General features: G+C 43.9%; 1 protein-coding gene across 3 annotated transcripts in view; it reads right to left on the bottom strand.

Moving 5' to 3' along the window:
* The window catches only part of MNAT1 (MNAT1 component of CDK activating kinase), a 124,229-nt gene that overhangs the window by 99,852 nt on the left and 7,161 nt on the right, over window positions 1–17,216 (bottom strand). The window contains exon 1 of one of the 3 annotated variants that reach the window (XM_026113832.2): window positions 8,771–8,808. The exons of the other annotated variants lie outside the window; for them this stretch is intronic. Coding sequence (XP_025969617.2) covers window positions 8,771–8,793 — 23 coding nt within the window. The 5' untranslated portion in view covers window positions 8,794–8,808. Of the gene's footprint in view, window positions 1–8,770; window positions 8,809–17,216 lie in introns of those variants that run through there. 3 annotated transcript variants of the gene reach the window in all.

Raw genomic sequence — 17,216 nt, 5'->3', positions numbered from 1 at the left:
CATTAAGGGAGGATCAAAGAGGCAAAAGCACAGATAATCCCTTTCAAGGAGATGCGTTACATTCTCGTTGGTAGCGATGTCGAGATGTCGCTGCAACCGCACGTCGGGGCCCACGACGGCAGGAGCCAGAGGAGAACAAAGAGCTGCCGCGGGCTCTCGCGCAGGCGGGCAGAAGTGGATGCAGATGCTCAGGCGAGGATGGCACACAGCTGGCGCCCCGCACCAGCGACCTGCTCACAGTCAAGGCTTGGGCAGAGGATTTGAAGGAGGGTAACGAAGAACAGGTCTGGGGATATTTATGTGGAGCTCCTCACAAGCATATGCACCAAGCAAGACACATTTATTTGGGTGATTTTTTTTTTAACCCTTAATGAAGAAGACTGCTAACACTGATCACAGGTAAGAGTCACTGATCAAGAGATTATAGGTAAGATGAGCAAGGAACAGCAGTGATTTAGAAAATAAATAGCCCAGGAAAAGCACTTTTAAATGCCTATTTTAGCCACAAGCCACATCTGCCACGATCTGTACAGATGGCCCAACTTCTTAGTTTTGGCATACCATTTTTGTGCATTCCTATCTCAGGATAATGTCAGCCGGAAAAAAAAAAAAAAAAGACCTCAGAATTTCTATTCACTACTTCACGTGGCACCATCTTGGAAAGGAAACTGCAAACGTCATGCAGACCACCAAAACCCACCATTAGCCGTGGCTACAGCTTCATGCCGCCTGTCATCACATCCCACTCGTCCCACGTGCTAAGTAAAGAGCCACTGGAGACGAGTAAGGAAGCAGAAACCTGGGCCAAGATCAGATGATCAACTCCAGACGCTATCTGAGCTGATCACTGTTTTGTCCAAACATCAGCTGAGAAGAATTCAACAATGCCGTCAGGTTCTCCCATAAACACTACGCTGCGCCATAATTACCCAGCATCTGTGCACATATTCAAAGTCAGCGTTTTATTTAGGCTCAGAGTGGCTGTATTAAGGACACGTGCAAAGCACATCGTTCCCAGTCTGAGAAATCTAGTGACCAGAATTTTTCTTATTCATATAACTCACACACAATAGACACTTTGAAGATTATTTAGCACCACTAGACATAGTCAAATTAAGACAGATCAGGAGAATACACTTGCATCTGCCCTTGCAGCTGGCAGAGACCACCGCAGGAGGCAGCAGGGCTGCGCTGGAGCAACCAGCACGAGCCGCACACGAGATGACGGCCCTCACGCTGCAGAGGCTCTTTGATTCTGCAGATCCTCCAAGAAAGCAGCAGCCACTAGCAAATTCCAGGATGACCTCTGGGTACCCAGTAAAGAAACCCCAAAAAGCAAAGGATCCGTTTCTCAGAAAACAGGGAACCTTCAACTTCAGACATTTCAGATGTTCCTACTTCACAGTGATCATCTTTGCCCTTCTCGGCCAAAACAAACAGCTTACCAGCATAGGATACTGTTTTCTCTACTATAAAATAAATCTCTAAAGGAGATCCCAGATTGTTAATTGTCCGCTACTGTCATTTCATGGAATTCTATATCACTATGAATCTGTGGGCCCAATCCTGCAAGCCCTATGCACAAACTGTCATTGATGCCCAACAGAAATAAACCTGGCCAAGACAACCCCTTGCACAAGGACTGAGCGACAAGTCTTCGGGACAGTTCTGAGAAATTGTGCCTTTATATCAAATCTCTTCCGTTCTTAATTTTGAAAGCGCAAATTCAGAACCGTGGCCCAGATTCAGGGAGGTGTTTACATGTGCGCTGAGGTCCGTTACTGTTTTGTAACACGCTTACACAGTCTTTCCAAAGGGCTCGCTCCTCCCATTACGGATAAAGCTAACAGCTAAAGCAATATAAAAATGAAGATCCTGCTCTGCTTCAGTTTAACTGCTATCACTCATGAGCACAAGAAAGACCTTCCTACCACACTCCGTCCTTGCAAGGTACAGTCCTTCAGCTCATCGCCAATACCTGCGATTAGCAGCCTATTTCATTTAAATCCACATGCCTACTATTAAAAATACAGTTTCAATAAGTTCTTTAAAGCTCTCAGATCCCATGAATTTAACCCACTTCCTTAATTTTGCAACCTTTATCTAAATGACAATCCAAACTATTTCCACCCTCTAAAACCACATGTAACATGTTGGATAAAGGTATAAGATGTTCTACTGTTTACCAGTAAGGAACAAGAATAAAGAAACATCACAATGCTGCAGAACAAGTGAGCATCTTGCCGGCTTCTGCAAAGGACAAAAGTCAAGTTCATTAGTCAAAAATTTAAAAAGGGATCCACAGATAAGAAGATATGGGTTGTTTGTAGCTACTAAAGACTGCGTTCTGCCTACACAGCTATCGTACACTCAACAGTTAAATCCTGAAAAGGATCCAGTTACAGGCACACAGGCTGCAAATACAGTGACTAATGATGCCATTGTGCAACACTTCAGGAGAATTTGGAAAGCAGCTGCAGACAACCTTTTGCATTTACAGTATATGAGCCTACGGGGGCAGGGGGGGGCAAGGAAAGGAAAAAAAAAGAAACAAACTTGCTGGGAGTTTTTTGCTGGAAAACCCTGAAAAACAAGTTTGGTGACACCCACTGCAGCATGACCTCAATCCAGTGTACAAAATTAACCAGTCTAACAAAATTCCCCAGTAAAAACCATGCTACAGTTGTTCATGAAAATCAAAGACCAGGTCACATTCCCAAAACCACCAAACTCAAACTAGAAAGAAAGACACCTCTGTTGGCACCGGCAAGGCATAGCCATTACCTGTGCCACCACCATCACCCTGTCTAACATGCCATCGGGGCTGACACGGTCATTAAAAATAAACCAATGCATAAATGAGTTCGCTGACCCTACGGACACGCAGGGAGAGCCTACCTCTCCATCCCCCCTGGCTTTTAGCCAGCCTTTACATGTCACCTCTGCTTTGTGCCGTATCACTGCCATCACGACACGCCGAGTCCTCAACCATTTTGTATTAAAAATAGAATATGTGACTCAGAAGCTTCGAGGACGTAGATGCTTACCCAAAATATACTCCCCCCGCTCCAATGCCACCTGCAAGAGTAACTTAGGTAACAGTTTCCAGAACTGCCAAGCAGTCGGCTACAAATCTGGAACAATGGCCCTGCGGCACCACGAAACACCACGTTTTCATTAAGTACTACAGAAATCGGCCTTATTAAATATCCTGCGGGAACTCCCGGGGTGACTGGCCCTTATGTAAAGTTAACGTGACTGCATACCAAGATGACCAGTTTTCACCTTTTATCTGAAGTGCTTACATGGAAGAAAGACTTCCCCACCAAGCTACAACAGGGGTATTTCCTGCGGGTCCTTCTTTCTTATCTTGCTGTCGAAGCCTTGACAACACCGATTCCCACACTCCCTTCTCAAGCCCGCCACCCTCAATCGCACTGATACGATCGCACCAAACCACTACCAGGACTCTCTGCGTGGAATTAAGCCTCTTAAATTCTCATCTGCTATAAATGATAAAGTGTTAAACCTGTGGGAATGTGCACAGCAAAGGTCGATTGAATGTAATGTGGTTTAATTGTATAAAGATGTGAATGCACTAATAAGATAATAGTATGTTTTGGTTCTGCTAGCTAGGCAGTAATTTCTCGCTCCGGGCACAGAGTCAAACAGCTCAAACTGTCACCAGCACCTGCACCGTACCCCCACCTACACGGCAAACAGTTGACACTGAAAGACAAACCCACGTGACTTTTGCTCAGCAGCTTTTAGCAAAACCAGTTTCAAGCAAAGCTAAATGGTCCATTAAGTGACCACACTAAAAAGAAGTTCTTTGTTTCTGACAATACACAATTAAGTTGCTTTTTCCGTCCCCAAGCCGCCCATTGGAGAGGTATGTTAGAACGCAACACTTACCGTAGGTACGTTAAAAAGTGTGTATGAGCTGAACACTGCTGCTTAGTCATTCTCAGACATAACCTGTCAGAAGTTGAATATGTTCAGATCTTTTTCACCATAAAAAACCCCACACATTGGCCAAATCCTTCATACAGCTACTACTGGAGAAAAGAGCTTGCTTCACAGCCCACTGGGAATGGAGGGGGTCAAGGAAGGAGAGGAAGCAAAAACCTCAGCCTCCAGCAGCTTCAAAGACATTTTAGATTCAGCTTTGTGCACTCCCTATTCCCACAGGTATCGTCCGTGAGCAAAAACCCTCGGTGCTTTACTGCTTGCAAGACTGGGTCCTCCAAGACAGCAGCCTATCGACTGCAACAAACAAACAAAAAGCCACTAGTCAGAATGAAAAGCCAAAAGATGGATCCAGGCACCCGAAAAAATGCAAGCTACACACACTGGGACAGGGCCACATAACCCAAATTTTGTGTTTTCCCTTGCAGCATGATGTGGGTCCAGGACTGCCCAATATTGCCCTCTCCAAAGCAGCCCCAGCAGCAAGGCTGCGCTTACACAGAATAGCGTGGAAAACCCATCGAGAACTACATATGTAGCAAAGGAAAGTGAAAAGTAAGTACTCTTGAACCTTTATTCAAACAGAAAGGCCATAAAGGAGTAACAGATTATTAATGGGAAACCTGGACACTTTCAGAAAAGCGAGAGCCTAAACTTGACATAAAACTAGACACAACAGACCACAACACCGGCCCAGTATATCCTGGCTCTGCTCTGCCCCACTCGGCAATACCAGCAAGGATCTCCCCACCACTGAAAAAAGAGAGGGGAGGGAAAAAAAAAGAAAAAAAAAGAAAAAAGGAAAATCCATCTTATTTCTGTGCTGCAGGAATGACTTGTCAACCATTAAATCCACATATAGCAGAAATGAGGACAAGAACTACATTGCCCAATGGACTGATTAGAGACACGAAGGCTTTCGTGCCCTGTGCTGGAGTCACAAGCTACCATAGTTGTATTTTTGGTACTTTGCCCGAAGACGCTTACTCTTGGTTGTCCTCCCTGAAGATCACCCTGCTGTAAAGGTCACACAGCAAAACTGCTTTCTGTATATTTTAGACACTGCTGATGCCACCTGGGGAAAATGCGTCAAGCCAGTCACTCCCAGAGCATTAAGGAAAACCGGTTACAATACAAAAGCCTTCCTCAACTCGGAGGAGTGTTTACAAACGTGATGAATGCCCGAGTGTGTCCTAGCATGCCAGCCTGAAAATAAGGCAAGCACCTGGCCCTCAACACAAAAGGCTGACTCACCTGCGCGGCATCTATTATCCGCTGAAAAGACCCCAGGTTGAGCACTCCAGGGACACAAAGTACTCGCGGGAGGCTAACAGGAGCATGACTTTTCCTCGTCCTTCTCTCCACCTGCACGCCCCGCAGATTGCAAGGCTGCAGGATGGCTTCCCGAGCGGGGGGCGGCAGAGAAGACGACTCACCCACGTGCGATCACTCTTCGATACCGCAAAACCACCCCCTGACACCAGCCCACCCCTTCGGCTCTTGGCAAAAAAATGCAGAGAGATTCAGAGATACAAATATGATTGCTGACTGCCTAAACCTAAACTGCAGGACGCTCTAGCACCGATGTTACTCCATGTCCCATCCTGCAACTCCACTGAAAAAGAGGAAAAAAAAGTTCGAATGACAGAGCACGCATACTAGCATGGGACACTGTGTATTAACTAAGTCACGAGGAAACTGTGCTTTCCATTTCACACTACATCCTCACCTCCCTATCTATCTGAAAGCGGCTTAAAAATAAATAGATAAATAAAAGATTGGTGATGACAATTATGATGCATCAAACATTAAACTAATTTCCTGACCACTCCTGCCACCATTATAATGGATTTTGCTTTGTATTATCATAGCCCATTCATTCACATACAGAAGGAAAGAAAAGCAAGCAAAATGAAAGCCACCGCTCCTGAAGTGCCACCCTGCGCAGTATTCACCCCGAGTAACATCTCGTACAAGCATTTCACTCACGCCAGTCTAAACCAAATCCCTCCCTCCCCATCTCCTATGAAAAGACCTGAGTTAAGAGATCTGAGAACTCCCTCCCCGTTTCAAGGAGAAAGCTGTATCCTTCCTAGCATAGTTCTTTTCAAACTGCAGCACTTCCAGTAACCCACAAGTGATCCTTTCATTCTCAGAAACAAACTTGCATAATATGAAGAGACAGCTTCCTTGCAACTTGTCTAAGCCAAATCCAAACGCAAGCTACATGGTGTTTGAGCAGAAGTAAAACGGAGCCACTACATGTTCCGCCTGTCAACTAGAACAAACACGTTAACTCCCCCACCATGTATCGGGGAAGTTGCGTGGGATCATCCAAGATCTTTTTTTTTTTCTGCATGGCTGCCACCAATCTACACAAACAGTTTCTGCGATAAGGACACTCGCGAGGCAGCCGTTCCTCTGGCACAGGGCTGAAACCATCAACAACGGTTGCCCCCCGGCATCACATACGCCTACTAAAATTGCAAGGTAGAGTCCATCTCCTCCGGTAGTTTGTTCTACTTCTAAGCAGGGGTAGCCAGGCTCCCCCCCGCCCCCCTGTTCAAGTCCTACTGCTTGTATAACACTGCTCAACATTTCTCCCTGCCCCCTTTACATATAAAATCCACAGCCAACGATGCCTTAAAGCATAAAACTATTGGACATTCGCTAGGCCAGCCACAAAGCTCATACCTTCACTAGAAGCAGCGCGGGAAGAACCACGATGCTTCAAGCGCGAGCAGGACCACCACCGCTGGAAGGGCACGCGCGCAGGTCCACCAGACCCAGATGCCTGGCAACGGGCAACACATCTGCTCATGATGCAGCTTTAAAATGCTGGAAACCTGCACACGAAGAAGCATGGCTGCAAAAGTGTCTCAGAAAGCACACCGAGCATGCACAGAACAGATTCCTGGAAGGGGCAGTTACCCAGTAGGTTTTCTCTGGCGGTAAAAGAGCCCTCAGTGCTGCTCATCCCCATTTCCCCGAGGCCTTGGTCCTGCATTGCCATCACAGCTGGCCGCCCCTCAGCTGTGCCAATACAACCGTTTGTGTCGCTAGGCCATAAAGTGGAGCAGAAAAACAAACCACCACTGAAAAACAGAAAACAAAAAACCCCACATCCCTCAAATAACCTCACTCCTTTTCCAACTCTACTGTTTCTTTGGTTTCCTTTTCCCTCAGGACCAAAATTTCAGTTTTAGTTTTGCTCAGTAGCACGGAGGCGACCAATGGATTAGCTGCCCAAAACAGCAGGTTGTGCAAATCACACGTCATCTATGTGTTCTATATCATAACATCAAATAGAGCCTTTAAAGTACCCCCAAACTGTACTGCAGAACAAAACTGAAATATAATTATCCTAATCAACACAAATGCCCTCTCCTGGAACGCCAGATGGCTACTCATAGGATCGACTCAGTCTGTAAGAGCAACTACCGATGAATCTTGATGCTGTTAAACACTTTCCATTATTTGTTTTAAAAAGACAGGTAGACAGGAAAGAAGTTTTAATGTTCCCCTTGTAGCACGCTTCTGAAATTTAGACACCCCTGTAAAATTTGGATGACTTCTCACCAGTAAGGTAGGGATAAGAATGCTTTTATATCAGGGGCGATATCCACAGGCATAAAAGGTTTTGTGGCCAGAGACACAGCACCACAGAAAAGCGAGGAATCAATGATCCTGTTATTCTTGGTGTATGTTTGATAATGTCCAGTAAATAATTGGTTTATCATATAAAGATGAAAATATTCTCTGCATACAGCATGAAACAAATCCTGCGAGATGAAAAATAACAGTCTGAGCTGACGATCGTATGCTATCGCATACCCAAAGGAACCAAGCTAAGGCTGAACAGAGAACCTTATCTGAACAAAGAATACTATTTTTGACATTTTCTAACCTCTGAGTGCTAAACTCCAAAACAAAGCTTGGAATGTGGCTTTTACGTGTCATTTGTACATACCCCAAGAGACTCTAGGTAAAAATACTCAAATTATCTTTAAAGCATCTGAAAGAATTTCTGCAGCAATAAGAAAAGGCAAGTAACTACAGTTTTACTAAAGAAGTCCCTCCAAACTTAGATAAAACAGCTTTCTTGCTGTGAAATGAAGTAGGACTGGTATATTTATTATGGGCCCTAGTAAAAAGCTGACCTAGCCAAAAGAGGTCATGCTTAAGGCTGACAACTAAAATATTCTGATGTGACTCTTGCAGAAGATGGAGGCCAGTCATGTAAGACCTTTGAGCCAGTAATATTAAAAAGAGAAAATGCCACACACACAACCCACACACACTCTCATCCCAACCACCTTCAGTTTCTGCTGTAAACAGTCCAAGCCAAATACAGAAAGTGACTGCATTAGGACAAGCTCCAAATCGACTGCTATCAACTTATCTTAAATAAACTGTTTGCCTGTATTAAGTAAATTATTTGACAGAAAAATTACTATCAGAAAAAACACTGATGTATATATATATTTTTTTAAGTAAAAATAAATACTATGGTTTTGATCCTAAAAACATTGTCACATGAGAAGTCGCATTGTTTCTTCGGTCTACTTCCACCAGCAAGGTTACTCTGGCATTCAAGCATCTGAAGAAGGGAGACCTAGGGCTGTTCAAAGAACAGGCTTGCTACACAGTTTCTTTTTTCATCTTTTCTGCTATTCTACTCCTTGGTATCTCAGATGGCTGGGAATTTTACTTAGGAATTCATGTTTTTTTAGTTAGCCATCATAAATTCAGTAAATATAAAAATCAGTATACAGGGGAAGTGTCCATCATTGATACAAACCTGCCATTGACCAGCAGCTCCATGGGACGCCTAGAACGGATTGGTTACAGCAAGCAAATTCCCTGTTCTGCCTCAGGAGACACCAGATTTACTTGCCCACACCACATCTCCTGCCAGTAAGGATAAAGAGTTTCCAAAATCCTTAAAAATCAGGTAGGGAAGAACTCTTCTGGCTCAGAAGGTGACAAAAAGCAGTGCTCCAAAGCACATGCTCTCCAGAGTGCTTGCGGGGACGGGTGTAGCATCAGGAAGGGGATCACAACGCAGGCTGCTGTACACGTTGCAGGCTGCCCCGCGGTTGCTCCAGCTCCCCCAGGCAAAAGCCCAAATCCCAGCGGGACAGAGCAGACTGAGGAGACGAAAGCCAGATCACTTGTGCTGCATCCCAGCCAGCTGCGGCAGACTGCTCTCAGCGGCTCCCGGCGAGCCTGTGCCGGTGGCTCGCAGAGGGCCAAGCACACCGGCAGCACCAGCTCCAGCGCTGCTCCTCCCGAGGGATGCCAGCCCGACAACGTCTTGAGTCTGCTCCGTAAGGAAACTATGGCACTCAAGCGCTTTTAAATCTTGATAAAGGCTGGAGAAACTTCTGGGACAAACCTGAAACAGTGAGAATAGACATTCGAGATGCTTTGCACACGGGTGTCCTGTCCCATCTGTGAGGCTGCCTAAACTCGCATACAAGGTGGTAGAAAGAAAACATTGGGAAAACATCCCGATCAGGCCTGCTAGTATAACACATCCAGTGAATTAATACGAGGCAAATAAGAACGGTCAAAAGCAATAAGGGTACAAACAGCTGCCATGCAAGCGCAGGCATCTCTTAGTACTAAATATGTTGAGATTAAAAGAAAAAAAACCCCACAACTTCTTAACAGATTAAATAGAAAATTGCCTACTGCCCAGAAAGTGGGTGGAGGGAACACCATCTTCCACGTTGCCTTTCATTGTTACAAAGGCAATATCACGTGCAGCAGAGAATGCTTCTGGTTATTAAATTCTATGTTTCTATACTCAATGGCATCACATTATATATGGCCTCTTCTTGCAATTAACCTCCAAAACACAAATTAAATATTAATGGACAAATGCCAATTACGATTATGAGAAACAATAAGAGGACCATAAATTAAGTAATGCAGCTAGAACAATAAAGTATTTTCACATGACCAAAACACTGCTTTAGTGTTAATGCTTTCTATTTTTATTGAAAATGTAATTATGCACTCACAGGTGTTATTATTGCATAAAATTTGCTAAACAATACTATCTGCCCAACATTATGATTCACTCTCAAAGACCACAGTAAGCCTTGTTGCTTCTTCCAGCCGAGACCAGCAGTGCAACATTATTTGATGCTTCACAGAAATCTCCAGCTTGAAACTGTCCAGAGCACAGTAGGATATTTTCACAGTTATTCCTAGACTATTTCCATCTTCTGTAATTAATTATACATAATTTTATATTCCTCTCAGCTATTACCAGCTCTCTCACACACAACATATTTTCCCACTATTGTACTTTTTAACTAAGGAACTAACTGTAGGCTTGCTGAGGAAAAAAAAACATGAAACAGAAACACTCAAATATGTCACTCTCATTGCTTTAAGGTCATTGCTTCTGTTTCCTGAGGCTGATTTTTACCCAAAAAAGTCCAAGACAAAACATTTTTCACTGACTATAAAATACAGTCAAAAATGTTTTAAACAGCAGCTGTTTGATGCCCCAACGTACAACTCTTGCAGTGATTTACCATACTGACCACCACTGACTGCTTTAAGAATTGTAAGCGACATGGGACATGCTGTTCAGAAACAAACCAGATTTATGGTTATATTCAGTTGTTCCTGTTACCTGAAATTAGAATTAGAAGCTCATTAAATATGAATACGTTTCAGAGAATGCAGAGGCACAGCATTATATCGATGAGAGCTTCATTAAATTTTCAATGAGATAGCTGCTTCTATATTTGTGAAGAAAGGACATGGGGTAAAAAGAAAGAAGTTGGGGCAATTCTCCTTCAGGCAACTTTGCATTTTCTGACTTACCTATGAAACCAATACGGATTTTAAAATAAAACATTGGCCTAACTGTGAGTACAAGAAAGAGTGACTGTGGTCCATTATATTCAGTGACTGATTACTTTCAGATAAGCATTTGCCTTGCATACATTTGCCAATTACATAATTGATGATGAAGGACAGGAGAATTGACAGAAAGCTAGAAATGAAATTCAAATTATCAAGCTCATATAAAACAGACTCCTGTATATATGGGTTCTTAATGATTTAGCTACCTTTTTAAAGTATTTACTTAAAAAGACATAGTGAGAGCGCTGGAAGTAAAGCTTTACACCTATTAAACAATAAAAAAACTACAACTTCTTGTGCAAGAAGTACAAATATAAATCTGTCAAAGTCATGAAGTAATACAGCCTTATTTTTACTGCAGAGACTGAAAACAAGAAACAGACCCGTGACAGAGAACATAAACTTGACACAAGCCCACCTATTTAACTAGATTTCTAATACTATTATTACCAGTAATTCAGACAATTAAGTTCTCCTCCGTATGTAAAGTACCCTTAACCACGTTACGTGAAAGACTGCAGAATCGAAAACTCAAAAGGTAGATCATGTGAAAATTCAAGTGGTTTGATCCCTCTTGTGGTCATGCATTATGATATAAATTTATTATACGTCCACATTATGTCAGCCCAGCTTCCCTTGGAAATGAGGCTTCTGCAATCAGGCTGGTGCTCAGTCCTCCCCTATCCACTCGCCTCAATATCCATTAGCCTCTTTCAACCAGTCAGACAGCAGGCTCAACGTCACGTTGTTCCTCCAACAAGCGTGCACAATATACGGCGTGGGTATTATGCATTTGTCTTAAAATTACGTGTTCAGCCTGCCAGAAACCAAGCCGTAGGGCTGCTCTTTTCACTCACCTGGGAGCCAAGAGCCAACAAGCAGCAGCTCACCTGCATGCACGCCCCGGCCAGCCGACTAGCACGCACACGTCCTCAGCCGAAGCTTGGGCAGCAGCAACCGGCAAACCACAGAGCACGCAGGGGATGGGAGCGGGATCGTTGGGGCACTGCGGTGCCAGGGAAGGAGGGAACATGCAGGGAATGTAGGAGCGAGGGGGCTACGGGTAGCGGAGATATTGCAGTTCAACCCCAAGAGACGAAGCCTTGGGAAATGAGGCCACTACCTGTCTCATTAGGACGGCCACTGCTTTCAGCCCGCTGGATAGGCAACACTCAGTGTGCACGCAGCAATGCTGGTTTTTCCTCAGACAGCTTACCCTGCCCTGTTCAAATCCTGCTTTGACAAGTTTACTACTATTTTTTTTTCCCCTCCAGTTTTCTTTGGCATGCACAGTAAGCGTTAAATAACTGACCTCCTCAAAACCACCGTGAGGTCGCATTATCCCCACATTACCAGATAAGGAAATTAAGCCACTATAATTAATGCCTGAAGCATGCCCAAATTTCACATTCCCGATTTGAGAGTGAATAGCATTAGCGCCGTACAGGATTTCCTGCGCTCAAAGCGCAGCTCTGGGGAGCGCGAGCACAGTTTCACACCGCCAGCATCTCTGCCGCTCCCCATTTCCCCTCCCCAGAGCCTCCCATCTTCCTCGGTGGCTCTTTATCTCCAGTCTTCTTGCCTATCAAGCCCCAGTTTCTCCTCAGTCTTCCCAGGTAGTCCAGAGTCCTTCTCCAGCCCCAGCCTCCACTTCCTCATAGCTCCTCATGTAGTCGCACCCCCTTCTCCAGCCAAGTTCCCCTCAAGATCTCTGCTGTTTCTTTTACTGCCACAAGATAAGACTGAAAGTCAACTTCCTCTTTCAACTCCACTACAACATTTCAGGGTTTCCCCCAGAGCCATGATATATTTTTGCTCCTTGCAAAAGAGAAGGAAGATTCCTCTCCAAAGTCTGTCAGTTGGCAGCAAAGGTTCCCACATGGACCACGTACAATTCCAGTCCCCTAACTTCATCCCAAGGAACAAATCTCCGAGCTGCCTGTTGCACCAGCACCTCATTGAGACACTGCCCACATGGGCACAGCTAACTCCGAACCCATCTGCTGTTTCATCCTGTATCACTTTTCCTCAAAACCAAGCAAACAGATTTGAAATCAAGGATCTGCCTAGCAAAGTTCTAGGTCGGGCTCTGTTGCAAGACTGGAAACAAAGAGGTTTAAACAAACACAGTAATGGTAGGCTAAGCTCAACAGCCAGATGCCTCTCCGGCTCCCAAATTCCTCCAGTGTCGCCTAGTTGACAGAGATCACAGCAACATCATGCTATCCTGGCATCGCCCTCAGCCCTGCATAAGCTTCCTCTCTCCCATCACAGAGTACAATCATATCCCAAAACTGAAGATAAGGCTTTTTCTTCTGGAGTGAGGGGATCTTGGGGATTTAAAGGCAGCCTCCCATTTCCAGTTCACAGCAGATCAGTCACGGGGTTATCAAGCTACATAACTGCCTCTGACAGCCCTTTCTGACACCATCCAGGGAGTGTTAGGACTATTTTTTTCCCCCTTTTAAGCCTTCAGACAACTACTCCCAGAAGAACCTGAACTGTTCTCTTTACACAAGGCTATTCATAAACATTATCTAGTCATTAGTTACACATACAGACTGTTCAGCTCATAATCCCCGTGAAGATACCGGTTTTCAGAGAAACCACACATGACACACTGCAAGCACAGATGACAAAGTCATTAAAAACTTGTCTGCCTGCGCTTGCCTGGGACAAGAGGTCTTTCTCCTTCGCCCCAGCTCTGCCAGCAGCTCTTGTGATACTCTAACCTCCGTGCCAACCTTTCCAACCCAATTAGACCTAGCACTTCCCAGTCTGGCGGAGGAGTCGGAAGGTGTCAACATTAGCCAAACCACTCCCTCGTGTTTTGCTGTCTAGGAAAGTCAGTAGGCCTTTGCCACACTGCCAAACAGACTGACTGCCCAGCTGCATTGCTCGGTATTTATGAAAATCAGAGAGCAGAACATTCTTAGGGGTGCAGAACTTCAGCTTTTCTAACTTTACGTTACTCAAAAAAAAAAAGAAAAAAAAAAAAACTCCTCACTCCACCCCTCCCCATTATTTCCCAATGCTCAGTGGAGCCACTTGTCTTTCTCTATAACATTATAAGAAGTTGATATGCTCAAATCAAGCCCAGGATTCTGCAAACGCCGAGACATACATTTAACTTCAGACCTATTTATTGGAGCAGAACTGTGGGAATGGTACAGATCATCATCTGCATATTTCCTGATTTGGAGCCAAAATATTTATAAGACCAGACTACTTGCTCATAGTTCATTTACTGTAGCATCCTAGTCTCACTTTTCTAAAGTTACTTATATTGCGTAAAAAAAAACCCACAAGAATTCACTAACACATTCCCCCCCCCATATATGTTATCTTCAAATGCAAAGGAAGAACAACTTCAGATACCATTTTCAGAGCATCTAAAGATATTCTTAGCTCTGCCAATTAAAGTCTAATTTTGTCACTTATAGCAGCAATTGCTGCTAAGTTCTTTTCCCAGATCTGGCCTTTTGGGAGACACCACGTGACAAATAACTCCTGTAAAACACTTCAAAAAGAATTTAAAAAAATATCATTAAATAACTCAGTTCACTCTAAAGACTAAAATATTATGACTTTTATTATGGCCAGAATGGCCTTTCTGTGCACAAACATCCACTTCTTGCACATCACTAAAAGAGGGACCCGGGAGCCTGAAAGTAGTGTCCACGATGCAGCTCAGCACCCTGCTTGTCCCACGTTCTGCTACTATCGGGGCAGACTTTATCCCTTCTTCACTTCCTAGCCAGAGCCAAACACTGGAGTACGAAATTCAATTTCCAAAAAAGCTGACCTAGCTTTTCTTCTAACTTCACCTTCAGCTGCCCTGGGGTGAGGGGAACTCCCTGACTCCCGCTACCGCCCCAAGCAACGAACACACATATGAACACAACTTTGGAGTATTCTGAGAGGGTGCCTTTAGATCCGCTCTGCTATGAACTTTGAATTATCTGAGATGTGGCTTTTATAAGGATTCAAGGATATATTTGCTCAATGTAATAAATATTAAATCTCTGCATACCACTCATTAGCATTTTGGAGCTAATGCAACTATCTAGAAGTGAGTCAGACATCCTCCTTCCTTACATACCTGAAGAATTCCTGCAGAATTATTCACTTGAACTGTAACAGAGCAGATGCAAAAAAGTTTGTTGTTTGTTTTTTTTAAAAACAAGAAGTGCTTGATAATTGTGGGTGCCCAACCCGACACGGTAAGCACCTACCTGACAGTAAGGGTCAAGCCTGTTTTACGACTCCTCAAGCTGGGCACCCCATGAGACACAGGCACCCAAATCCATTGGCCAATCCCAGGAGCTCAGCAGGTTTAGCCACACCATTTTCAGAACTGAGAGGGGAAAAAAAATACTTTTCCATAGACTGATTTGATATCCAGGACACAAAAAATAGCTTTCCTTTTGCCAAAGCTGCCTTTCAGAGCAAAACAACTTACAATTCCTAAAACTATTTAGGAAGAATGAGAAGTAGAGCTCTGCAAGTCCTGCTAATTGGACAAAAAAACTACTAAGCAGACATGCCAACTGCGAGCTCAGAGGAAAGAAAGTATTTTCCAAGTAAGTCAGTTTTGAAACAGAAGAACAGTGCAATTGAAGCATTAACATCACTTCATCAGAAGTGTTAAGACCATGATTCAGAGTCAAATTTACAATCAAATATTCAAAACTAGATAGCAGAAATAAATCATCTCTTCAGTATTTCAGCAATGATCTAATCACCTCCATGACTAACTCGGAGAGACTTCAGAAGAGTAATGAGAGGGAAAAGAGTCCAAAGACCATCTAATCCCATTTAATAAAAACAGGAATAACTCCAAAAAGACAAAGATGACATCCTAGATTTTTATTACTTAAAAAAAAAAAAAAAACCCACAGAAGAAGTGCTTTCTTTGAGGGCACACATGCAGCTAAAAAAGTGCCAGTTAACCCAACGTCCCATGGCAGATCTGACAAACGCGAGCAAAGAGCTCCCTGATGCGTCTCCCAGCTTGCCCAAAAGAAGCTGACGGAGTTCTCTCAGATATGTAAATCACTAGTAAAAAAATATTTTACCTATTTTTTATTAATGATCTCCCCAAAGCAAAGCAGACATTTTTTAGGACCACAGAAGTTCCTGCTCTGTGTGGGATTTTTAGTTATATGTAGCCTCAATCTGCTTTAGTCTACCAGAACTACTTACACAATTATTCCTGGAAGTAAGGATCTGCTATTCAGGAATCTAAAGCTTCAGATGCTGCATAGTGAGAGTAACAAAAAAAAACCCAAAAAACAACAAAAAAAGACAAAGGGAGGAAAAAAAACAGAGCACTTGCTCTCCAGATAAGACAGCTATTTAAGCATGCAACTTCACAAGATGGTGCAAGCTAGTTTAACAGCTTTTTCCCATGAAAGCGTCTTCCTTCATCCCTATTCCCACCTTGCTTGAGGATGCACGTTCCTGCAGATCACCTGGGACCACCCCATGAATCCTGCACCTCAACGCACACTCCTACGGTTCAACTAGCACTACTGATAAGATTAGCGCTCGTGAGCCTGCACCCCACCTTTTGTACGATTAGGGTCCCAATATCCAGAAGACACCCAGCTGAGCTGGGTCCTCACAAAGCCAGGCCAACGGAAGGGCTCGCTCTGTGCTTGTGCCTGCCCACACACAGTCCCCATCCCCTCCCCAGGGCTTGCAATGCCTGTCCAGAGCCAATCCAGGCCACTAAACCAGTAGAAAAATATTTAGGTTTGTTTGTTTTTTAGGAAAGGGGGATTGTTTTGTTTTGTTTTTTAAGTAGAGATAGTTTTCTGCTGTGGTAACGAGTTAAACTGGCTCAGAGGGCTGTTGGCCAGAGCCAGCACCAGGCAAAGCAGAGGAAGGCAGGTGGCCGGGAACAGAGCTCCCTGGGCCGTGCAGGAAAACAGCGCTAGCATCTCTGCCAGGAAGAGAAATCCGTTAGCCTAAAAATCAGATACATCACAGCAAACCTTTATGTTACAAATGACAACCTTGAATACATTATTACTATCCTCGTATATCTTGCAATTTAGAAAATGTTGACCAAAAAAAAGCCCCTTGCATAAAATTCAAATATATATTTAAGCACTTAGGTCCCACAGGCTCAGGTTAAATTTACAGGACTGACAAACTGTCACTGCCCACCTCTGCTTAAACATCTTCACTCAAACTCAGCTGTCTCAACTACAGTTTTATGTTATTTTCCACAATCTCTAGGGCTTCCCCCCACCCCCAAATCTTAGAAGAAAGGCATTTTCTTGAACCACACATTGCAGAGAAGAATGCAGTGGGAAGCCAAGTCATCCCTTCACATTTTATAAAATTGGAAG

This window comes from Dromaius novaehollandiae, chromosome 5 (assembly GCF_036370855.1).
Source record: "Dromaius novaehollandiae isolate bDroNov1 chromosome 5, bDroNov1.hap1, whole genome shotgun sequence".
In the NCBI taxonomy this organism is placed as follows: Eukaryota; Metazoa; Chordata; class Aves; order Casuariiformes; family Dromaiidae; genus Dromaius; species Dromaius novaehollandiae.
Note: the sequence above shows the minus strand (reverse complement) of the source record. Positions and strands in the feature narration are given on the sequence as shown.